The 26,883-nt window shown below is 35.8% G+C and overlaps 1 protein-coding gene across 1 annotated transcript; it reads right to left on the reverse strand.

Annotated features, from left to right (window-relative positions):
* Positions 1 to 2,786: 2,786 nt before the first annotated feature.
* Positions 2,787 to 24,918, reverse strand: LOC115952724 (S-sulfo-L-cysteine synthase (O-acetyl-L-serine-dependent), chloroplastic). The gene is made up of 11 exons (XM_031069941.1): positions 24,640 to 24,918; positions 24,372 to 24,481; positions 23,905 to 23,962; positions 23,464 to 23,727; positions 23,230 to 23,367; positions 12,984 to 13,035; positions 12,812 to 12,861; positions 10,386 to 10,445; positions 6,746 to 6,826; positions 3,143 to 3,328; positions 2,787 to 3,054 (listed from the first exon to the last, which is right to left on the reverse strand). Exons 1-10 carry the CDS (start codon positions 24,841 to 24,843, stop codon positions 3,239 to 3,241), a joined length of 1,107 nt encoding a protein of 368 aa, XP_030925801.1. The 5' UTR covers positions 24,844 to 24,918; the 3' UTR covers positions 2,787 to 3,054; positions 3,143 to 3,238.
* Between the last annotated feature and the right edge of the window lie 1,965 nt (positions 24,919 to 26,883).

Genomic DNA, 26,883 nt, shown 5'->3' on the forward strand with positions numbered 1-26,883 from the left:
TTGGGGCATGACAACATCCATATTATGTATAAGTTATCTAAATCATTTTAAACATGAATATCAACAAGACACAGTGTGTATATATATATATATATATGATCATATCAACTTAACTATCTACTTCTAATAAAAAATAGCTCAGCTTTCATTATACATATGAACTTACTTTTCTTTAGAGTTACTTTTTTTGATTTTTTTTTTTAAATTTTTGGGTAACTCTAAAGAAAAGTAAATTCATATGAATAATGAAAGTTGAGTTTTTTTTTCCCCCCTTATTTTTTTATTAGAAGAAGATAGTTAAGTTAATATGATCATTAATAAATAAATATATATATATATATATTTATATTTATATAAAAACAAAACTCTATTATTTTGCAAAGCAAATGGAAACTACAAAAGCAAAGTCATTTTATTCCTCCAAGAGAAAAACTACAGTGATTTGCTCCGGAACAAAACTTTTCTCCAAATTAGTTTGGAGAGAAACTCTTCAAACTTTTCATGTATTTCTTTTTTGGATGTGAATTTTAAAAATCTAACCGTTGAATTTCATATTCCTTATGTTTTTAACATGCATATCAAATTTCGTTCAAATCAGATATTATTTACTATTTGATCAATTAACTTATTTTTTATATACAATTTTATATTACAAAAACTTGAAATTATAACATTTGTTTAATGACATAGCAATTGATCTTTGATTTTCTTGAAATTTTGTAAGCATTAAGGATGTAATAAGAACATACAATCTAACGGTTAGATTTTCAAAATTCACACTCAATATAAATATATATGATGAGTTTGTAGGGTTTCTCTCCAAACTAGTTTGGAGAGAAACTTTGTTCTTTTGCAAACACATTACAGTCAAAATTAATTTAAAATCCATATATATATATATATATATATATATTTATATTTATATGGCAATCATGATTAGAACCTGATATTTTAGTTAGAAATACGAAGCAGTCCTAATTGATCTAAACGTAATTGGTATGGAACTTTGAAACCATAATTAGGAACAGCAAAAAGACTAAACTAAGCCACTCTACTCGTCTCGTGTAAACTGTCTGAACTCTCTGAAGGAAGAAAATTGAACCACTACCTTTTCTTTCTAATAATTATTCTATGTTCACACCTTTGCCACAATTGGCCCAAAGGGTGAAAATGCAATGGTTTTCAGAAGTTTTCAAGTTTTTAATTTTTTAAAGATTTGTGTCTAGTGTCTACCCAACGGGCATGCTAACTTTAACATCTTAAAAAAGCAACATCTTCATGGCAACACATAAACTTGCTATTTTACTGAAAAAATAAAAAAAATAAAAAAAAAAACTCAACTTGATTAACACTTTCATCCATTATTATTATTTTGTATGATTGATTTTCAAATCTGTTGGCTTGTGATCATCATCAGCATAGAGGGGGATACATAAAACTGTATTCGGAGTTTTGATTTTTTTTTTTTTTTTTTTTTTTTTTTTGAAGAGGACTATTATTGTATGTTAATTAGGAGTTAGATTATTTGAAATAAAGCTAAGACAAAAGGTAATGTAGAACCTGCAAAACCGTACATAAAATAAGCAAAAATATAATTTATAATCATTCCTCAAGCACACATCTTTCCAAGATGAATTGCAATTTGAAAAATCTGACATATAATTGATCAAGTTGCATCACTCCTATCAAATTCGGATTGCATCAACCCCAATTAAATCTTTTTTTGACCCATTTACAGGTCCAGTGGCCGAAGGGAAAGAAAACAAGAGAGTTGTTTGAGTTTCATTTCTTAGCTTTGATTTTTTTTTTTTTTTTTCTTTCTTCATTTAACATTAGATTGCTAAGAATTTCATTAGTTGCCTAGTTTCAAAACAAGGTGGAAAAGTAGCATCTCGAGTTTTTAAAACTCAAGTTCTGGGTAGAAATCGAGTTTCAAATACTCGAGATCCTAAGCTACAAACATCTGACATGGACTTTTTTTCACCTGGAGCCATGTTGAAATCGAGTTTCTAATACTCGATTTGTGATCATATTTCAAACACTTGCGTCCAGACTCCAAAACACTCTCACTCTCCTTCACACCCAAACCCTCACTCTACCGGAGACAAGCACATCTCATCAATGGCAGAAAACCCATCGGCAAACCCTCACTCTATCGGAGACAAGCGCATCTCATTGGCGGCAGAAAACTCTCTCATCTCCTCTCATCAGCAACCTCTCACTCAAAACCTCACTCAGCTCTCTCACTGTCTCGCACTGAGGTCAGTAGTAAAACACAACCCCTCTCCTTCTATATTTACTCACAAACATTTGGCAGTTCTCCTATCTTTTATCACTACTCCCATTTATTCATTATCAAACCACATCAATCCACTGGGAATTTTGTTTTTCCCTCATTTCCACATAACCCCAAACCAGATACATAAAAACACTTACGGTTTTATTCCAGTAGAAATCGAGTCTTAAAGACTCGGTTTTGCTTTGTAGAACTTGAGTCTTTAAGACTCAAGATCTATGTGGCATAATAGTGCACAATAGTGTCCAACTCAGCAAGTAAGAAGCAAGTCTTTAAGCCTCGAGTTTTATATGGAACTTGAGTTTCTAAAACTCAAGATGCTAGTTTGCAATTTTCTTTCAACCATGTGTTAACATACTATATTCTATCCCCTTACTATGCTGGTACCCAAATATCCCCCAGCTTTGACTCATCCTTCTTTAGCTTTCAGTCCCAATAAAACTTAAGCTTAGCATGCAAGCACTAAAGGTGACCCTTTATAATGGCCTCATTTTGAAGGTGACACTTCAGCTCTGACTCATCTACACACGCATAATGGCAATGCAGTGTGGGATAGTTACTTGTTATACAAGTGCATCAACAATCTGCTAGTACTGTTCTTAAAAAGAAAAATGAAAAACAAAAAATAATATATAAGAAAAGGCCAGTTTGAAAAAAAAGAAGAAGGTATAATTCCAGCTACTGCCTTTTTGGTCTAGCTACTCCTTGAAATGCTATCAACTCTAACCTCCTACTTGTGCCTTCAATGAAAATTGCACCTGCAAAGAAATTACAAGTCACTGAATGAAAATACTTCTCTTTTTCTATATTTAAATGATTGAGAGCATAACAAATAGAAGTTTTTACCTATTAAGAAGATAGGGTGGTGACTTGCTTGCTCAATTGCATGAGAATGACTCAATTATCCGGAAGACTCAATTTTTGGAACAGTTTCGTTTCAAGCTATCTTTGTTGCATTTTTTGGACCTCTTCATGGATAGAATGAAAAAGAACAGTGGGAATATACCTCTCACCAAAGCTTGGAAAGATAACCTTAATAAACAAATTAGAGAGACGTGTCAAGTTCAAAATAATGTGAGGAAAAAATAGTGTTGAAAATGAATGTCTTTGTCTCAATTCAAGGAAAAACTTGTTAAGTATGAGCCCATAGAAAGAAAATCTCAAATAAAGCAATTCTTCATTGGTAGTGCATTTGTATCTATTAAAAATTATCTTTTACAGGGGGAGGGGAAAGAAGAGGGAAATTGTATTTCACATAGTCCACCTTTTCTTTTCATCTTTGAGGTAATAAATGAGATTGTATATTAATCTTTACCTTTATAAGTTTCAATTTATAGCATTTAAGTTTAAACCTTTGAAAAAGAAGTCACCTCTACTACTACAAGAAAGGCGAAGTCACCTTATTATGCTACTAATAATATGCAAAGATAACACAATAAATTTTTTCTTTTTACTTTTTACTTTTTTGTCCAATGGCTGGGCTGCACGATGTACTATTTTTAATGTCCTACGCCATAGAAATACTCACTTGATTAGCGGAATGCATATTTGATAAATTCTATTTAGAAGCCCATCTTTAGTTCATGACAATTAAACATAAGGAAATTGACATTGTCATTAATATGTTTCCACTGTCTATTTTCAAGCAACTACGTCTATCAATAACATAAGACATAATTTTTCTCCAAACCAATATGGAATAAAGTTCCTCGAACTCACTACGTGCTAGCTAAAATGAACATCCACGTGTACTTTTTAATCACATAACGTATTTAACGCTCTGTTTATTTCGATGTAAAATATTTGCAGGAAAATATTTTCGTAGTTTACAGTGTTTATTTTGCAGTAAAACATTTTGTCAATGGTAAAATATTTTAACCAAGGCGAATAAGTGTAAAACTTTTTACACTTGAAATATTGGTAAAATATTTTACATTTCTGTATGTCTCAGTCCCAATCAGCCTCTCTCTCTCACTCTCACACTCTTTCAGTTTCTCTCCACAACCCAGCCTACCTATCACCGGCTCTACCTTCTCTAGTAGTCCCTTGGGACTTTGACTCTCAACATCAATGTTCCCAACGTGAATGTCGAGCGTAAGGGCGGTGCAAATCGACAACCACTACCCCTTTTGTGGTGCAGATCAGTGATAAGGTCGGTAGTGGGGTGGGTCATCGGTGTTGGGTTTTGGTGGGCTGGGTTTGGTGTTTTCAGGTTTGGTTTTGAGTTTGGTGATTGGTTTTTGGTGGCCGGCACTGCTATAGTTGTGGTTCGTGGGTTTTGATGGTGGCTGAATAAGGGTTGGTTTCATTTATCTTTGATTTTGGAATTTTTGTTTTCATTTGGTATTGTTGCTTCTTGTTGGTGGTGGTTGTTGTTGTGGTGGTGTTTAGTCACTAGATTTTGGTGGCAGCAGGGTGGTGGTGGCTATTTTTTTCGCTCTTTCCAATTTCAATTTTGGGTGGTTGGTGGTGGTTTGTGCTTGTATTTGGTGGCTGATGGCTGCCTACATTTTCAAATGTCTAATCTTGCCAAACACTTGAAAATGTTTTCAATAAAAATACTTTACAGTAAAAATTTTACGTGTAAAATACTTTACATTGAAACAAACGGAATGTAATAGTCATGTGAATTGAGTAGAAAACTTAATGAATCATGTTATTAATATACATGGATAGTCATCTAAATTGCAACATAATGGATTAGCAATGATTCTTCGGGAAATTTTATCCTAGTGAGTTTGAGGAACTTTAAAGCACTATTCACTATAATTTTTCAAATGCTCAAAACATGAAGATTTTTTCAGTTAAAGCTCTTATATTGCAAAAGTTCTACAATGAAAATTGTACTTCCTATAGCAATTCAGAATGGGAATTCTTCTTCTTTTTAATTTTTTTTCCCCATTCTCCTTTGTTTTTGCTATATTTCATTGAGGCTCTCACCTAAAGTGCCTTACAGTCTGTTTAAGGCGCTTGAGCACTCACCTAGGCTCTAAAGGCAAGCACCTCAGTAAAGGTGCCTTAGTGTCTTGCCTAGCTTGAGTGCCTAGCTCGCCTTTGACTACACTGTTTTAAGCCCATAAAATATCAATAGCAAGGATCATATTTATGTTATGGGATTCTAAAAAACAACTATACAAGGAAATTTTTTTTTCTAAATTTCCAACAAGTCACCATTAATGTTTATTGGCAAAAACAAAGAAACTTCACACTCTTTCCTCACGGAAACCTCAATTAGAAACATTTATACCCAATCGGACCAGCTAATGGAATTAGAGTATATGAATCTCTTTTGAACTAACTTAGCAACGTTCCTTCTCTGCCATTAACTCATTTTATGAACACATGTTGATTCTTGCCCACAACTCTATGTCATAACAACCTAATAATAGTCCTGTAGACTTTTTCCTTTAACTTCAAAAATATTTCTTTCTGATAGGTTTTAACTTCAAATGTATTCTATAATGAAACATTACTCTAGACACACTTCTCCTTCTCAATCCACTCTATCCTAATTCTATTGATAACTTAATTTCCTCATTCTTTTAAATAGCCGACTCAAGATACTTGCATTGATTACTCTCTAATTTTCTTTGCCATCAATTATTACTATTTCCTATCCCTATTAATAGTATTCCTATAGTTGCATTCTATATACTAAGCCTTAATTATGCTTAACCTAAACCCAACACATAATCTTTCTTTTTTCCAACTCCAAGTAATTAGGGGGGAAAACGAAAATTATTGCTTGGCTATGGATCCTCAACAAAATAATCAAGATCATTCGCATGTATTCTTCTTTGCCATTCCATCCTACCCAAAATTTCTCTTTGTCATCCTCTTACTTAACATGTCATTTTTTACGACTTCCTAATATAACAGTGATAGAAGTAATGAAAAAGAACATGTTAATTAAGGAAGTGATAGAGTGCCCGTTTGGATTCGAATTATAGCTGCGTCTGCGTTTTCTGATTTTTTTTTTTTTTTTTTTTCCAGCCGCACTATTTGACCAAGTCAACCGTGAACAGTGCATCCGTGCACTGTTCACGGACCCACAAATTCCAATTTTCAGCAACTTTTTCATTAAAAATGGGTCCCACAATACTATTCACACATTTAAAAATTATTTTACTACAGTGTTTTCAGTTTCAGTTTTCAGTTTCAGCAAAAATAAACTCAATCCAAACGAACCCAGAAAATATATATATATTTTTATTTTTTTTAAATAGTGGAGAAGAATACATGTGAAGAACCTGATTAGTTTATTGAAAATCCATAGCCGACCCCATACTAGTTTTGTGACTAATACTTTCATGTTGCTGATTTGTTGGTGAGAAGATCAATGATGTTGAATGCTGCTACATATGATCTTGCTATAAATACTGAATGTTGCAAGCTAACAACATTAGTCATATTTTTTATCACAGCCAAATAATAATAAAAAGTACTCACTGCAATAAGTTTTCCAGCATTCTCAGGCCTTCTTGCTAAATTTATTGCAGCTGCTGCAGCAGCTCCTGATGATATACCAACCTGGGTGCATGTATGAATTTTTTTTTTTTTTTTGATAAGTAACAAAAAATTTTATTAAAAAACACACAGCCCAATACATAGGAAATGTACAAAAAGGCAAAAATATCAAGAAACCAAATTACAATGATCTAGCAACACAGGAATGGAAATACAAGAAAAAGATGGTAAAACAAGACACCATTCGAGAAGAGTAAAAAAGAAGACTTAAACTCAATCATGGACCGTTCACGGCCTTCAAAGCTTCTAGAATTTCATTCCCGCTAGATACACCACATCAAATAGTGCGGCACAAGCCTCCAGATAACTATATTACGATGACGCCTAAATTTGCATGTCCAACAATCCAACAAATCCACTACCCTTTGAGGCATCACCCAACAAATACCAAACAAGCAAAAGATCATACTCCACATCTCAAAAGCTATAGGACAGTGAAGGAGGAGATGATCTACAAATTCCCCACACCTTTTGCACATAAAACACAACTCAAGGACAACAAAACGCCTCTTCCGAAGGTTATCTATAGTTAGAATCTTGCCTAAAGCTGCAATCCAAGAGAAAAAAGCTACCCAAGGAGAAACCTTCGATTGCCACACCATTTTCCAAGGGAAAGAAATGCTAGTAGAAGGGGAAATAGAATGATAATACCCACTCACCTTGAAACCTCGACTACTGGCTGGCTTCCAACAAAGATTGTCAGAACCAACACCCCGCACCTTAGTGGAATAGATCAAAACCATAAACGAATCCAAAGACTGTGACTCTTGATCATTCACTAAACGACGAAACTGAATGTCCCAAGAAACTCTCCCATTTACAAAGCACATAACCTCAGAGACCGAAGCATCCCTTGTCCTACTAATAATATATAAATCTGGAAATGCCTCCTTAAGAGGACGATCTCTACACCACACATCATCCCAAAACTTCACACAAGTTCCATCACCCACTTCATTTCAAATGAACTTGGAAAAATTCCCCCAGCCACTCCGAATGAACTTCCACAAACAAACACCATATGCCCCGGACACAGATTTTGTGCACCAACCACCCCACTCATTCCCATACTTCGCCCCAATGACCCTTCTCCAAAGGGCATCATTCTCCAAACCATAGCGCCACAACCATTTGGCTAATAAGGCAGAGTTAAACCTTCTCAAACACCTAATGCCTATCCCTCCATCCTTCACTGGCCTACAAATCTTAGACCAATTTACTAAGTGAATTTTATGCTCGTCCCCCATACCAGTCCAAAGGAAATCCCTTTGTAATTTCTCCATCCTCTTAGCCACCTTGCCTGGGATAGGGAAAAGAGAAAGGAAATATGTAGGTAGGCTAGAGAGAGTACTCTTAATAAGGGTAACCTTACCCCCCGTAGATAAATTTCAACCTCTTCAAACCAGCTAGCCTTCGCTCCATCTTCTCCAAAATATGATTCCAAATCGTCTTATCTTTAAAAGAAGCTCTCAACGGAAGACTTAAATATTTCAGCGGAAGAGCCGACTCCCTATAGCCCAAAATCTCCACTAGCTCATGAAGATTAGGCACATCCCCAACTAGAACGACTTTCCTAAATTAATTTTTAGCCTTGACATCTCCTCAAATCTAGAGAGAATCCCATGCAAGGTTGTTATATGATTACTATCAGCATCACAGAAAACAAGTGTATCATCCGCGAACAAAAGGTGAGACACCATCATCAAGGAACCAATCACATTCCCCACTATGAAGCCTGAAAATTGCCCTGCTGCAATAGCTGCAGCCAACATATGGCTCAATGCCTCCATGACAATATCAAAGAGAAAAGGGGATAAAGGGTCACCTTATCAAAGACCTCTAGAACTCCCAAAAAAGTCAGAAGGGCTACCATTGATCAAAATGGAGAATTTAACAGTTAATATACAACACTTGATCCACCTTCTCCACTTTTCAGAAAAGCCACACTGCTGTAACAGAAATATGAGAAACTCCCAATTCACATGATCATATGCTTTCTTAATATCCAGTTTGCACAGCACCCCCAGAATCCCTTCCTTCAATCAACTGTCTAAACACTCAAAAGCAATAAGGACAGAATCGAAAATCTGTCTACCTTTCACAAAGGCATTCTGAAATTTAGAAATAAGGCCATGAACCACCCTATGCATTCGATTGGCTAACACCTTAGCGATAATCTTGTACAATCCTCCCACCAAACTAATAGGCCGAAAGTCTTTGACATCTACAGCATCAATTTTCTTAGGAATGAGAGCAAGAAAAGTAGCATTGAGGCTCTTTTCAAACACAGCGAGGGCATGAAAACTATGAAACACATTCATAATATCTGATTTCACCAAGCTCCAACAGGATTGGAAAAATGCCATTGTAAAATCATCCAGACCTGGCGCTTTATCACCATTGAAATCATGGACCACTCCAAATACTTCTTCCTCATCAAAAGGTCTGTCCAACCAAGTGGCATCTTCCTCAGAAATTCTAGAAAAAACAACCTCATCCAAAAGAGGTCTGTGGACCTCATTCTCCGTGTACAACCTGCCAATAGAAATGAGTAATGCACCCCTCAATGCTTCCCTGATCCGTAGCTAACTCTCCATCTACCATAAGCCTATCGATAGTATTGCATCTTCTATGCGAATTTGCAATACGATGAAAAACTTTTGTGTTCCTATCTCCCTCTCTAAGATAAAGAGTCCTAGATTTTTGCCTCCAGCAAATTTCTTCCAACAAAGTTGTTTTTTCTAGCTCTCCACGAATTCGATCCTTATCCTTACTTTCCCCCACTGAAAGAACCCGGTCATCTTCGATAACTTCCAACGCATTAAACTCCTTCCATAAATTCTGCACCCTCAAACCTATATTGCCGAACTCCTCCACATTCCATCTTTTTAAATCCAATTTCAACATCTTCAGTTTGTTAGCCAAAGCAAAACTAGGAGTTCCTTGGAAATGATAGGACTCCCACCATGAACTCACCCTTTCCAAGAATCCCTCATCCTTTAACCACATGTTCTCAAACCTAAAGGTTTTTTGCCTCCATGTAAATTATCAAACCCAAATTCATGAGAGGGGAAGGGATGTTTTCTGTAATAACAGTGTCATTGTGATAGCTAGCAAGAGATGAAAATGATGATGAAATTAAAGGTCAACGAATTAGTTGGCCCCTTAGTAAGAAGCTTCCTACAATCAAAAATTGCTCAACGGATATCAGTTCTTTCATTAATGCTAATCGCCTGGCCATTGAACAGAATATGAAAGAGAAATATCTTGGAAGGGGATGCTTGCAAAACTAAAAAACTGAGTTCTGTCAATAGTTTGGTTTTGAACTTCCTATGTTTGTCAAATGTTGAATAGTATGAAATCGGTTCTGAATTTTCAGCTTTTGCATTCAAAATCACTGCAAACAATAATCAGAAAAGACTAAAATGCGAACATAGAAAACAACACTAGTTCGAAGTTGAACTAGTTTTTATTTTAATATAGTTCAAAACAATATTGAAGTAGTTTTGTACTTTATTAAAAACTTTCAAAATGTTCTATGTTAAAAAATATGGCATATTACCAGCAAGCCTTCCTCCAATGCTAGTTTCCTTGCCATTTCAATAGCTTCCACATTGGTAACCTACATTTTGGTCAATAAACTTCATATGAGATAGTTCATGAAACTACATTTTGAAATGAAAGCACTCGACAACACTAGTTAAGAAAAAACAAATTTATCTGAAGTCCAGATGAGTGGTATATCCAAACATCAATCCAGTTTGGCCATCCAGGAGAATGTCAAAAATCGACTAGAGTGATGACTCTGATGAGATAAATGAACTCTCCACAAACCATTGCAATCAAAAAATTAAAGAAAATATTCCATTTCCATTGGATAGAAATCAAATAAAAATTGATACAATTAAGATTGAGAAGCATAATTCCATCAAGAAAGGAAAGGTATCAGGAAATTGACTTTTGGGAGTTAAATTTTCAGACTTGGTAGGGTATTTCAGGAATTCTATTTATAGTTAGAATTGTGGCAGGTAAATCACTTTATGTTAAGGTTTAATTTCTTTGTAATGAGATGGGCTAATGTGTATATCCAACATATTAGGGTTTTAATTTAAGTTATCAGTAACTTAGAGCCCAAGATCTATAGGGTTTAGTCATTTAGGTTTATATACAAATTCTGTAACAGAGGAGCTGAAGCAGCTTTTGACCAAGAATGTTTAGATTTGAAAGTTTTCTCATTTCCCTTCAATTTATTTGATTTCATTCGGTAACCTATTGGTATTAAACAGGAAGGAGATCAGCATACAAAAAATGCACTATGTGGTATAATATGGCCTCATAAGAATCATGTAGCAAGAAGATGAACAGTGCATGAGTAATATATATTTTATTTAAAACATGTTTCATGAAATGATGAATATTAAAATGCAGTTGTCTCCTTAACTTTTTATTTTTATGTTTTTTGATGAATGAGAGGACATTATTATTATTATTGAAACACAAGAAAACAGGGGTCAAAAGACAATACAACCAGAGTTGGACAGAGAGACTGCTAAAAAACCAAACTTTACACGTTACAATCAAAGAACCAGGAAACATCCCCTTTCCTTCAAATAAAGAGACAACACCATAGACACAAGCCCAGCTCTAATCAAACTAGAACATCACAAGAAGATCAGAGCATGTACAAAGAAACCAAATAAAGCCCCAGATTTACAAATATAGGACAGTTGAACACCCTCCTAAACACCCTTCAAACTACAACTATCCACCTGAAGAAAATGGTGCCTAGAAGGATTAGCTGCCAACTTCTGACTCGGCAAGAATAAGGCCTTTTCCCATCAGTATTAACTTTTTAAATTTTGATAAATGAATAAATCATATTAACCATAGAATTAGGTGTCTCCATCTTAAGTAGAGCTCTATACGTGTTATGGTCCTTGACTCTTTGCGTTCATTCTTCCACAAAATTCGGCAATTCAGTTTTTTCTACTTGTAATTCAAAAAATCAAAAGAAAAATTAAGAAATTTTTTATTCCAGGATATCATGTTTTGGATCATATAATTTTGAACACAGATGCTAGGAACTCAGCATAATTATTGAGCCTTTTGGTTGGAAAAATAAAACAGGCAGTTTTAAGGTTTTCATATATATGGAAGGCTCCACTGGGTTAAACTCTTGTTCCCTGTGTGTCAACATTGCAATCATCTGAAGAGCTCCATAGGCAAATTGAGAGTCTAACATGTAAGCTTCAATCCATTGTGATGATTTTGAAGCCCCAGGCGGATAATATTAGTGTTTTGGTATCTATTTCAAAATGTAAAAAGGCTAGCATGCTTTTGAATACTGAATCAGAATCAGTTGATTCTCTGTTTGAAATATTATATTCCAAAATTCCAATATTTCATTGAGTAGAAAGGCAGATAGCAACTGGAGGCTGAACCAAATTGGTATGTTTGATGTTGAGCAGTTGATCATCTTTTTCTTCATTGCTCTGTTATTAGAGAGATGTGGTCCTTGGTATTTACTTTCTGGGTGCAATTGGTGATGCTAAGGTTGCAGTGTGGGAGTATTAGTTTGCTGTAGAAGGACTTTTCAACAGCATAAAAGTAGTTTTATTAGGAATTTAATTCCACTTTACACTATGTAGATCATTTGGAGAGGAACAGCTGACCTTTGATGGAGATCAGCTCCCATGGAATGCACTGAAGGTTCTATTCTTGAGATCTTTGTTTGATTAAATGCATGCTGTTTTTGGCATTATTCCTACTTCCTATGACTTCCATTACTTATTTGTGATCTTTAAGAGAACCTATTATATACTCTGCCTCAAACAGAACGAACAGAGATAGAATCAGACCGATTTCCTAAATGCCTCTCTGGATATTCCTCAATGTCCTGGCTATTCACGAAACGTGAGAAGCAGATGATTGGGATTTATTACCTATCAAAAAGAAATCTTAAAACAAAGGAAACAAAATTTTCTTTACCTTGACAACCTCATCAAGCAATTTAACATCCAAAATGCTTGGCAAATAACCTGCACCAAAGCTTTGCATGCCATAAATAGAAAGCCCCACAATTGTTCTTGAAGCAGAAATGGCAAACGATTATCAAATTAATTAAAAAATTTCTAGAAAAAATGGACATAGTGGCCTCCACCTGGGTTTTCTCCTGAGATTACACTTCTCTCTGCAGGTTCAACGCCAACAACCTAAACAGAGGAAAATTTAACATTTGGTCATCTAGGAACAAGAAAATCAAGAACAAAGGAAACAGCACATAACTACGTTAACCACTCAACAACACCATATGAGAATTGAGAGCTACCATATCATGTGTCTCCACCAAATAAAAAATAACCTGATTTTTTGCTACATTTCAAATGATTTTTTTTTTTTTGATAAGTAAATGGAAAGCTATATTCAATTAAGGATAATAAGAGTTACTTATCAAAAAAATTAAGGATTATAACAATACAGCAATTGTGCACAGGAAGTGAACAGAGGATACTAAAAATCAATGTGAAGAGTCCATAAATCCAAAAATTCCAGAAAAGTAGGAAAGGAATGAAAGCTTAGTGCATCATCCAATCATAAAACAGTTTCACTTCCAAGGGCAAGCACTCAGTGTCATCAAACATACAATGGTTAAATCTCTCCATATAAGCCACATCACACAGAGAGGAACAGCACCCCAAATGATATAAGTTTAAAAAATAATAATAACTTGAACTTTTAGGTTATGAAATATAACTTTATGAACTTTGGAGTCAAAACATAATGTATATTTATCATGGAATACATATTCTCTTTCAAAGTGCCTTGATGTGTAAGGTCCTAGACTTGTTGTTCCCATTGATAGGGGTTTGTGATGGTTAATGGCTGACTTACCCAAAATAAAATATGTAATAGCCTTTCTATATTTTAATAAATGACTTCTTTTAGATATTAGAAGTTCTGGTAAACTTTGATGCATGTTCTTGGGAAGGCCAATCTTCTCTTTGAAATCAAAAGCAGTCATAACATCCTTCTAAAAACTACTTTGATGATTTCTGTAATCATCACTATGTTGATCTAGTATATTTTATTTGCCTCAACCCATTTCATGTTTCGTAAGAAACTGTATCTACTTCAGTTAAATTTTGCTAGGTTGATATTGAATTATTGATTGAATAGACAATTGGATGAATACAGTCAATTTTTTTTTTGATCAGTAAAAATGTATATTAAAAAAAAAAAAAAAAAACTGTTTTATGCAAAAAAACACAGCATATCAAAGATTACAACAAAAAAGAGAAAAGAAAACTAATTACAAAGAAGAAGAGAGCTAAGGAAGGGAGGGAGAGAATCACTAGATGTGAGTCCCCAAGCCCTAGCCCAATCATAAAGGGAACCAATAAAAAGAGCAAGCAACATGTCATCAGATTTAAGTCCTCAAAAGTTTGCTGATTGCATTCCTTCCAAATGCACCACATCAAACACAACAAAAATAAATTCCAAATGTTAGATGAGTGCTTCCCCAACCAATTCCACCAACCAAACAGGAAATCTGCTACCATTCTTGAGAGCACCCACGAAATCCCAATAGTTCTAAAGACAAAACTCCACAACCAATGAGCCTTTCCATAGTGTAGCAACAAATGATCTACAATTTCCCCACAACATCGACAGATAATACACCGGTCAACAAAATCAAAACCCCTACTCCGTAGATTATTACTTGTGAGATTCCTATCCCAAGCAACTGTCCAAACAAAGAAAGAGATATGACGGGGTGCCTTAACCTTCCAAATACCTTTCTAGGGAAAACAATGGAAGAAGAACCACGCAACTTATGATAAAATAAACAGATATTAAAATCTCCATTCTTCGTCAACTGCCAACTCATACGATTACCATCATCTGCTAAAGGTAATTTGGATGCCAAGAACTGAAAGAAATCATCCACCACATCCACCTCCCAATCATTAGGACCCCGAATGAAACGAACATCCCAACTTTTCCTATCCCCCATTCCATTCCATAACAGAGAAAAGTCTGTAGAGGCCGCTTTGTTAGTAGCAATATTGTACAAGACCAGAAAAACCAAATGGAGAGGAAGGTCCCTACACCACTGATCAATCCAAAATTTCACTCTATTCCCCACCCTAACCTTAAACTGGATGTTTTTGCTAAAAGCTTCCCAACCCATTTGGATACTCCTCCACAAGTCACACTCATGAAAAAATCTTCCCAACTTGGAGGTCCCCCCACCCCCCCCAAAAAAAAAAAAAAAAAAATCTTCCCCACATTTCAAAACTACTACCCTCCTCCAAAGCCAAGTCTCCTTAACCACGAACCGCCAAAGCCATTTTCCTAGTAAGGCTTTATTGAAGGTGTTCAGTTTCCCAATTCCTAAACCGCCACTAGCAATAGGCATACACCTTATCCCATCCCAATAGATGTGTCTTGGAATCACCCCACAAGAAATCCCTTTGCAACTTCTTAATTTTATTAGCCACATGAGTAGGAATGGTGAAAAGAGATAAAAAAAAATATGTAGGGAGGCTAGATAACATACTCTTAAGCAATGTCGGTCGATCACCTTTCGACAAATACAGCTTCTTCCACCTAGATAACTTCCATTCAATTCTTTCTAAAATAGGATTCCAAATTGAGAGAGACTTATGAGACGCCCCCAACGGCATACCAAGATATGTCATTGGCAAAGATCCAACCCTATGACCCAAAATCTCTGCCAAAGCATGCACATTATTCACCTCCCCTATAAAACCATTTCACTCTTAGACATGTTGACCTTCAAGCCTATCACAGCCTGAAAACAAAGTAGTAACAACCGAACATATAGGATTTGTTCCACATTTGCATAAAAAAAATAAAATAAAAAAAGGATAGTACCACCTGTAAACAACAGATGCGAAACACATTCCCCTCCACCCCTCCTACCACCAATCTTAAAACAAGGAAGTAAACTTGCCCCCTCCATTCTCTTCAGCATCCTACTAAACACCTCCATCATAACCAAAAATAACATGGGAGAAAACGGATCCCCTTGATGCAATCCTTTGGAACTACCAAAAAAATCAGCAGGAGACCCATTGACCAACATAGAAACTGAATTGTGGAGACACAGGTACGAATCCATCCACACCATTTCTCCCCAAAGCCCATTCTCTGTAGCAAATTTAGAAGAGCTTCCCAATTCACATGGTCATAAGCTTTCTCAATATCTAGCTTACAAATCATCCCAGAATCTTACTCTTCACCCGACTATCAACACACTATTGGCAATAGGACTACACCACTTTCAAATGATTTGTCAGAACCTTAGCCAAGATTTTATAAATACTCCACACCAATCTAATAGGTTTGAAATCTCGAATATTAGAGGTATCATTCTTCTTTGGAATTAAGGCTATAAAGGTAGCATTAAGAGATTTTTCAAACTTATAGTGTTGATAGAACTCTTTAAAGATTGCTAAGACGTCTTTTTCCACAACTCTCATTTATGGAAAAAGGTCATAAGAAGCCGTCCGAACCTGAAGCTTTATCCCCTTCTAGATCTTTGACAACTGATAGAATCTCCTCCTTCTCAAACCTCCTTTCCAGCCATCCCCTCTCCATCCCCCCAATTTGATCAAACTCCAAACCTTCCACAAAAGGCCACTACTCCTTTGTCTCTTGATACAAAGTTTTATAAAATTGAACAACCTAAGTAGCCACTTCTAATCCCTCATCATAAATCACCCCATCCACTTCCAAGAAACTCAAATGATTCTACCTTTTACGGGAATTAGCCACCTTGTGAAAGAACTTAGTATTATTATCAACCTCCTTGATACATAACATTCTCGACTTTTGTCTCCATGAGATCTCTTCCAGTGAAAGAAGACCTCACTAAATTTCTCTCATGGATCTCTGCCTCAGAGAGTCCAAGATCCCTTTTCTTAGCATCTAATAAATTTAAAGCCCCCAGTAATTCTTTCTTCTGATGACTGACATTGCCAAACTCACTATGGTTCCACTGAATAATGTCTTCTTTCAAAACCCGCAGCTTTTTAGCAAACACATAACTAGGTGTACTAGAGAAAGAATGATGATTCTACCAAGAATAAACTCTATCAACAAACTCATCCATCTTCAACCACATATTCTTAAACCTAAAAGGACTCTTCCCCCTCTCCATACCCCTTGCCTCCAAAAGAATTGGGAAATGGTTTGAAACAGGTCGCGGTAAAATCCACTAGATCACATCTGGAAAGTGTTCCTCCTACTCATGAGAAACCAGAGCTCTGTCAACCTAGACATGGAAGGCTGGTCAGTATCACTAGACCAAGTATAACTCCCTCCCTTCAAAAGCAAATCTATCAAACTAAGATACTCCATAAACTTAGAAAACTTTTCCATAGCCGAAGTAAGGTGAGAACCACCCCTTCATTCACTAGGAAAAAGGACAATGTTAAAATCCCCAATGCAACACCAAGGAACATTCCAGTATTGCTGAATACCAACCAACTCATCCCACATATGATCCCTCACACTGTTAGCATTTGGGTCATAAACCCCTGAGTATGCCCAAATAAAACCATCTTCCACACCTTGCCACTAAACCGACACAGAAAAAGAACCCACCAAGACCTCCAACTTTTCTGAAACCCTTCTATCCCACATAATCAAAACTCCACCAACTGTATGATCAACATCTAAAACCACCCAATCCACAAAAGGACAACTCTATAGGCTGCAAACCATCCGTCTATCCATGCTAGCAAGGTTTGTTTCTTGAAGGCATACTACATCACAATTCCACTCACGTAACAAGTTTCGCACTACCAAACATTTCTGAGAATTATTCAATCCTCTAACATTCCATGAGATCATTTTCAACTTCATAAAAACAATTACTTCCCAACTACAATCTCTTCTACACAACCAACACTCTACCTCCCATCATAATTAACCTAGGAGATTAAATTCTTTAATTCTCTCTTCCCTTTACAAGTAGAAGTAGCTACAATTTGGTTAACAGTTGCTTTTCTCCGCAATGGGTTAGCATCCTCCATCTCCTTTTCTAGCCTTTGAAGATAAGCAATACACAACTTCTTATGGCAACTCACAGGGAGCCCAACCAACTTACCAAAACTTGGGATTCTGTGCTTCACCCAATTAGAAATATCCAGCGGACTATCCAGACCCATTACCTCAATACCATTGTGCACTTCACTAGACAAAGCCAACCCAGGAGGAACAATAGTAATTAGCTGGCTACAATTTGAAATCCTTTCCTCTGCACCCAAACCCATATCTGACAAAACCTCTTCCTCCACCAACGAAACAAACAACTTAGGTAGACCACAATCTGCCTTCAATGGTACCACTACTAAATTGGGCTGATTGCTCACAATAATTGCATTCGGCATGACACCCTTGGCCTCCATACCCTAAAACACACTCCCACAACTCACGTTTCCAGCTTCAACCCCTCCCTTGACACCGAACTCCACAAACCCAGCAATCGACAAGCTCCAAAGAAGATTGGCCAAGAAAATGCCCATAGATGTATGTGAATCCACCATGTCAATTGTGCCCGGAGCCATCTCAAGTCCATTGAAGCTAAAACCATTGAAAATCCTACCGTTGACCTTTGTCGAAGTCTCCACCTATCGACTCGACGCTGCACCCTGAGAGACGAAGTGATCACGGGAGACGAGAGAGTTCTCCTTTGATGCTGAAGTGTGTTTCCTACTGGAATTGTCTCTCCTAAATTAATATCCACATTAATGCTCCAAGATTTCACAGATCCTCCACCCACAACTATCAGAAATATTTTGGCCACAAGTTTACCACTCATCACCACCTTTGCAGGTTCTAATTTCGGCATCACCTTTCTCTCCTCCCCTGATTGTGTCCTCCCCTTATCTTTGATGCACAACTACTCTAGATGCTTGTTGTCCATAACTTGTACGTGATGGCCTAGCACAGTTTCAACAAAAGTCGTGTTTTGAATCTCTGAATTACACCTATGCAACTGAGCAACAAATTTCATAAGGCCTGAACCACCCACAACATATTGGTTAGGTTCCAACATCTTTCTTAACTCAAACCAAATGTCCTCCAACCATTCTTAGCTTTGCCCTCAGGGATAATGACAGATCTCCTAGACCCGCCAACTTTGAGTTCAGTCAGAAATAAGAAATTGCTAAAAGAATAGGAACTCCGTTGGAGAGTGTAAGCAATATCACCATCCCTGAATGTAAAAAACTGCTTGGAACTAATCCCAACTACAAAGTATTCGATATTCTTTATCAGCCATTGTGCCGCACTCTTACCCATAAAAACGGATTTCATAAAATATTTGCCCCATTCAAAAATCTGTAACGAAAAATAACATCCGCCTCCCTCTACCACCGATTGGAAAAATTTGGATTCAACAAAGAAACTACAAAAACCACCCATACCTAATTGGAGTAGAGAATAAGAACAAAATATCTTACTAATTTGAGGTAGCCGGGCCTCCTATGAAGGGGGGAAATTTCCTTTATGATTAAGCAAACCTAGATGTATGAAGCAATTCCATCCCACCAAAAAGTTAATATAATTATTTTCCTAAGAAGACTATATATTTCTGATTTTTTGTTCAGACCACTATTCTTCCAATCCAAAAAACCCAAAATGTTTTGTAAGAAGCCAATACATACCTGCCACACCTATATATGTACTTTAAAAATCTAATGGAGAGATACTATCGAATCTTTTTTATTTTTTATTTTTTTATTGGTAAATAAAAACTTTATTGAAAAAAAAAAAAAAAAACCTGCATAAATCTAGAAAATCCAGCAAAGAAGGTATGGCAAGACCACACAAAGCAGTCATCCAATCAAATAAAGACAGAATGAAAATGTGCTTCAACTCAATGATAGAACTCTCCTCCCCTTCAAAGGTTCCGCTGTTCTGCTTCCTCCAAATATTCCACATATACTATTGAATCGTATATGTTATACAAAAACATTAATTACTAAATAAAAGGGAAGGTTATACAAAAAACATTAATTACCAAAAGGGAAGGCCAAAACCAACCTAATCCTTCTTTCTTTTAGCCAAAAGCTCCTATATTCCTCAAATGAATCATTTATTAAGGTCGCTCAAGGAAAATAAGATACTGGTAGCCATGGCTACTGATTCTCCTATTAAGATGGATCACAAAGTTGGAGAGAAAAAAACACTTTGGCAATATAGGAGCCTAGAGAGGAGTTTTATTTTATTTTATATAGGAGCCAAGAGAGGAGCTAGGTGGCCTAATTGACACATACTACGATATAAATCTTGAAGCAATTCTTGTGATCAGTACTTCAGGTAGTTTATGGGATATCCTTGAGAATAATAATGTGTATCCATGGTTTACTCCCTAGGGTGGGTCTAAAGGGAACTACCTTAGTAAAGTTCCATGTCATCAAAAAAATAATAAAAATTTTTATTTTACCCAAATCACTGCCAGAAGATAATGGACAGCTATACACAATGGACAGGATGTTTCAAAAATTAACCAATCCTTCATGGTGGCAGGAACCGTTAACATTATCATGTAAAATTCTCTTGCAGTTCTAGCAAAAGCTAATATGCTATGAAAATTTTGGCTTCTGCATTTTGAAGTATGTAGTGCAGAGTTCATGAAGATTTATGGAATGACTTGTACACCCAATGTCACTATGAACCAACAAACTGTGAAGGATCATACAAAAGTGTCGGCAGGATTTGTCAGGATGATATTGCAAGAAAATTAGGAATACAAAAAATTAGGGCAAAAACCTACAAGAAATATAAGCAGGTAGCCAGGTACTGTATTAGTGATTATTGTGATTGGACCCATTGACAAGTGCTTCTTGTCATTTCATGGTATATAACAAATTATCAATCCTAAGCTCTAACTTGCTCATAAGGAAACAATTGCAAGACTTCTACTACTCTTTTCTTTGATTTTTTTCTTCATTATCCCACCTAACTCTTTTTTTTTTTTCCTTTGCTAATCATCACATCTAATTCATGCCTTTTATAAGTAAATATTTCTAATCATAAAAGGAGAGAGTTTAAATATCTACAATGTGTACATTTGAACCACTCCCAAAGAATTACGATGTAAGATTCAAAAATTTATAAACTCCAGAAAAGAAGATGAAGGGATGCAACCCAAGCTAGTCATTCACTCATACAAAGATCTTAGCAAAATTTCTTGGTAACATGATTGGGGTGCTCAAAGTGTCCACAAGACAAACAGTGGAATTTCTTTCCAAATCTTAGAATGAATATGATAATTAATCTTCCTACCAACACTACAATATTTGAGGCATAAGTCTTCGGCATAACCCAAACGACTCTGAATAATGTAAACACAAAAGGCCAAATATCTTGTGCCACTTATTAGAGTTCAACATCACTTCTGTCATGCAAAAATCCATCAAGGCTTGAGCCCCTCCTGCATACTTAAGCTCCGCCCTCTTTCTTCCAACCAATGCTTGCCATGGCCAGTGCTTCCTTGTTCTTCTCTCCATAGGAAGCTAACTGCACTTTTCAATCCAGCCTTTGCCATTCATTAACTTCCTCTCCCCTTCGTCTATTCTCAAGAAGTCTTGACGATACCCTTCTTTCGAACTGCCTAGGCCCAGCCTAGCCACAGGATCATATGAGAACGTCGTGCAAATGCTCAAGTGCCATAGGTTGGCTAGTAAAGGAACCAAGAATTAGAATGCCTCTAGTGCTCTGCTGTCACTGACTTTTCTTTCTCTCTTTTAGGCCATGTGACAATCTGTCTTCCTTACGTTACGCAAGGCGAAAGAACACCAAGCTTTCTTTGAAAAATGAGAAAAATGACTCAAAGGAGTGAGTTAGGGCATAGCTGCCAACTTCCCCAACATCTCAAGTGATTAGGTGGGGACAGGATTCGAACTTGCAGTCTTCAAGTCATGGGCCTAATATCTTTCACTATTCCCACCTAGGTCCCCGACTTTGGTTGCTTGGCCGGGATAGAACCAGCACTTAGTAAGCGGCGGCGACAGCCTGGTTGGAGCTATGAAGCTTACCTTTTAGAGAAAGGGAAAAGGGCTTTTTCAGCTTGCTAACTAGGGTTGGCAGCTAAATTCAGTCTTCGGGACCCTTAACATAAGAAAGTCATGGAGTGCATAAGCCCCCTTAGAGATAGGGGCGACTTTCTTGTGATAGTAATTGCAAATGAGCAAGTAGGGGGCAGCAACCAAAGAGGTAGCGAGACTAACCGCAATTGCAGGAATAGGTTGACTTTCTTTCATTTAAATTATGGAAGGTGAAAGTAGTTTCGTTTAGTACGAGATCACTTCACACCTCACGGTGCTTACACCTCTCACTGAACAATGTAGTAAGGATGCTCAACCAACTCATTATCTTGCACATGCAATACCAATCAATAAGAACAAGATGTTGTTCTGAAGATTGTCAACAACCACAATCTAACCCAAGGCCTGTCCAAAAGAAAAATGCTATTGAACAAAGCAGCTTGGCACCCCACTGGCTTCATAATGGGAATTGTGCTCCTGTAAACCATCTCAAAGTATCATAGTATGAATGAACTTCAAAAGTTCCATGTTTATAGCATCTCCATGCTAATTGGTCCTCACCCTGACTAGACGGAAAATTAATTCTCAGACTCAACTTCCCATTACTGAAACAATTGATTAACTTAGGATTCCAATTCCATATGCTTCGATCATCTAAATTGACCAGATAAGATGATATTGAAGTTTCAGTATCCACTGCTAGTCTGAACAAATCTAGAAAAGGTCTTTGAGAGGACAATTCCCATACAATAATCAAGCCAAAATGCACGAGTGCCATTCCCAATAAAAAATTTGATATGATTCAGGAAGGAGTTCCCACCTTTCTCTAATATCCTTCCACATGCCCACCATGCAAACCCCTAATCACTTTCTGCAGTCACACCCTAGTCCCCATCTAATCCATTGAATCACGTACACACAACCATACGTGTGTATGTATATGTGTCTGTGCATGTGTATTTACACATGTGAGTGCATTTGCATAAATAAAAATATACACATATTCCATCCCATACGTGGAATCATATTCTATAATGCTTTTCTTTTACATATTTTAAAAGTAAATTGAATTGAAAAAAAAAAAAATCAAAAAGACAAAGTAACAAATAAATATGAAACAAAAAAGTCCTCTGAAGTTCAAGCATGCACTTCATATGGAAATTCCTAGAACATTTAATGAGTTTTCCAGCACTTTAGTTGATCAATTAAATGAGAAAAACTCTACATAATATTTGTTATTAGTATACATTCATTATCTATCAACATATTGCAACAACAAGTAATTAATTTCCTTTAAAAAAAAAAAAAAAGGATTATCCTAACCTGTACTTTTTTGTTCATCATTTTCAGGTAACGCCCAGTGCCTGTAACAGTGCCACCAGTTCCAATCCCAGCAACAAATATGTCAACAATACCCATGGTATCCTCCCATATTTCAGGCCCTGTAGTTTCGAAGTGGATCTGTAATTCATGCATGCATATCTTAATATAAGGCATACTTTATAATAAACAAAAGCTCAAAAAAAAACCTCTCTCAGGAGATGAAACAGATATAACCTTGGTATTAGCGACATTATCAAACTGCTGAAACATGTAAGCATTTGGCATACTGAGGGCAATTTCTTCAGCTTTATCAACAGCCCCTTTCAGACCTTTCTCTGAATCAGTCAAAACAATCTCTGCACCAAATGCACGTAGAAGAACTCTTCTTTCGAGATTTATGGATGCAGGCATTGTAACTATAAGTTTATATCCCTCAGTCGCTGCAACAAAAGCAATACCAAGTCCTGTATTTCCACTAGTTGGTTCAACTAATACACTCTGCATGCATAATTACAGAAAGAAAAATATAATAAGAATTGAACTGAATAGTTGGCTTTCACCAAGATATCATACCTAATTCAAAGAAAATGTAAAAAGGAACTTCAGATAAAAAGAGGTGCATTGATGAATAAAGCGAATTCCTTTGTATCATAGCAAAGAAAGTCCGTGACTTACTTTCCCAGGAGTAATTTCCCCTCTTTCCTCTGCATCAGATATCATACTATAACCAATTCTGAAACGTCAAAAGTTCACAAGAACGTCAGTTCATGTGTATTCGTAATCTTCTGTTAGCAGAAGGTAAAGAAGTCTGCAGAATATAGCGGATAAGATCCCCTCTGGCTCTCATTTAAATCCTACAATTCCCTACACGTGGTGTGGTATTTAAATAAAATTCCAAAGGTCCTAAAAAAAAACACACACACACAAAATGTCACGGCATTTGGCTAAAAAATGGAGGATTTATGTGGGTTCCCTTCGCGAACATATGAGGCATCATCGGTTGCATTAATATAATATTGAAGTTGCATGAATAAAATCATTTAACATAAGACAACTAAACATAAATGAAATTAAATTAAATCAAAGGGTGAAAGAGTAGAAATGAATGCGAGAGAGGAGTTAATAGCATAGCAATTAGTTACCTATCCTTGACACTTCGGCAAGGCTCCATAGATTCAAGTTTTGCAGCAATATTAGCAACACAGCCTTGCGTAACTTTGTTCAGGTACACCATTGGTGTTCTCCCAATCAACTATATATATATAAAAATTTACTCATATTAGTAAAAAAATTTAAAAAGTTTTAATTTGAGTGTAAAACAAAAACCCCCCAACGTTAAACAATTGAATTGATACCATATTTCAAAACACACACAACACAACATAGCTAAATAAAAAAGAAGGGGTGGACCTGGGTGACGTCATCGGCAATGTTGACGGAGTCGACGAGGTTGTCAATTCTGGGTGAGTAGACGGAGGTTGCCGCTGCTGCTGGTTTTGGTTTTGGTTTTGGTTTGAAATTGAAATTGAAATTGAAGGACACAAAACGGTGACGTTTTGAATGAGGATGAAGAAGAAGTGAAGGAAAAGATGATAATGATAGCATTAGCGCCATTCGTGTAGTGTTTCTGAATTTAATTTTTACATGAAAAATGAGTCTGAGAGTGAGAGTGAGAGTGAGGAGGAGGGGTTTTAGATGGGGTTTTCTTTTTCTTTTTCTTTTTTCTTTGTATGTATTATGGGCTTGGGCCTTGCCCCATTTATTATTATGTCCTTTTCTTTTTTAATTATTTGGGATTTTTTTTTCCCTTCGTAAAATTTCATGCTACACTTATATATTTATATATATACCACACACTAATATCTACCTAATAATAATAGTTAAATAGAATACTGTTTTATATATATGATATCTCTAAAGTGAAGGATATTTTAAGAAATAACCATATTTTTTTAATTAATATTTCATTTTAATTGTTAAAAGTATTTAAAAGTATACAATTATACCAAAAGGCTGATTTTATTAACTAATCAATTATAATTAAAATTTTCCTATCAAAAAAATATATATAATTAAACTTTGGGTTGCAATGCACTTTATCCCTTTTAAATTTGGGATCACTTCTAAATCGATTTCTCAACTTTTAAAACTTCCAATTTCACATTTCAAGTATAAAAACGGTGTCATTGTGTCATTTCTATTAGAGTTTGCCAAAATTTTGCAATTAACCTACCAAAAAATTCAAAAAATAGGTAAAGAAAAAAAAAATTATAGAAGTTTACCAAATTAATAGAAAACTGTTTTTCTTCCCCCCTTTTTTTCATTATAGTTTATTTGCCCCCAAAAAGAGGCCTTCTCAGCGGTGACCCAAACTACACAACCCTATATCAAGGCTTGCTGCCACTTTTTGCCCAACAATTCTATTCTCTCAACCCAAAAATCGAAGCTAACGTAATATTCAAATTGAAACCAAAATACCTAAAATAAGAAATTAATCATATACATTCATTGTAATGACACAGACACCTAAATCACATCATGCAACTAGTGTAGTGTGAATGGCTTTTTTCAACTCACTAGTTTAGTTTGTGCAATGTCCTCCTATTTAAGGTAGTCTTATACTTTATGGCAGGAAAAATAGGTTGAAAGCTAGCTTTTGCTACATAAAGCTGATCGGCTGTATTGAAGATAACACCATCAATTAATTAATTAATTGTGTCACAAAACAAAAGCCTGCTTCATTCAATGAGAAGTAGGAAAAAGAAGAGAAATGGCTAATATGATGAATACAAATCCTCTGTACCATTTTTTATGTTCTACTTTATGTTTCATCAATTACAACTTGTCATGTGTTTATTTTTTTCCATTTAAAACTTTGGCTATTTTATAAGGAAAATTAAACAAATACATGACAAGTTGTGATTGATGAAATATAGAGTGGAACACAAAAAATGGTACAAATGATTTATATTATGATATGATATCTACCACAAACAAACAAAGTAGAAATTTTATTCTAAAAATGTTTCAGATTTCATGCCAAAATTGGTCAAGTGGGTAAAATAATGCATGGCCATTTCATCTTTTTTTTTTTTTTTTTTTTTTTTGGGTAAACAGAAAATGGGTAGAGGGGGTCAACCAGTGTGGCTTCCCTACTTAGACATGACCATAATAGTACAGTACTTGCTCCCAGGCTAGCCACTTCATCTTTATCATACGTACAATACAATAAAAATGGAGTTAGTTACCTATGGCTATGGCTATGGGGTTGTTTTATCCATGGCATTGTGTGGGCTTTTTTTAGCAAGGAAATATCCTCTCGCTCCATATCCTTTTTATAAGAGTAGAAACTGAATCCAATCCATAGAGATTAAATTAGTGTCAAAACTCAAAAACTACTTTACTACTGGATGTATGCCAATCTCAAACCTAATATAGTATTCTCCAGCAATGAAATTGATTATGTTTTCAAAGGCCCATAAAGAAGAAAGAAATGAGAGCCATTCTTCACTTCACACCTATCAATCTTATCTGCTAAAAAAAACATTGTTTAATAGTATTTATTTGGTTGTTGAACTCTACTCTGCTGACCGATTACTTGGGAGTGACCACCTCCTTTTGGTTTCTTATAACTCAACACATATGATATGACAT

This window comes from Quercus lobata, chromosome 7 (assembly GCF_001633185.2).
Source record: "Quercus lobata isolate SW786 chromosome 7, ValleyOak3.0 Primary Assembly, whole genome shotgun sequence".
Lineage (NCBI taxonomy): Eukaryota > Viridiplantae > Streptophyta > Magnoliopsida > Fagales > Fagaceae > Quercus > Quercus lobata.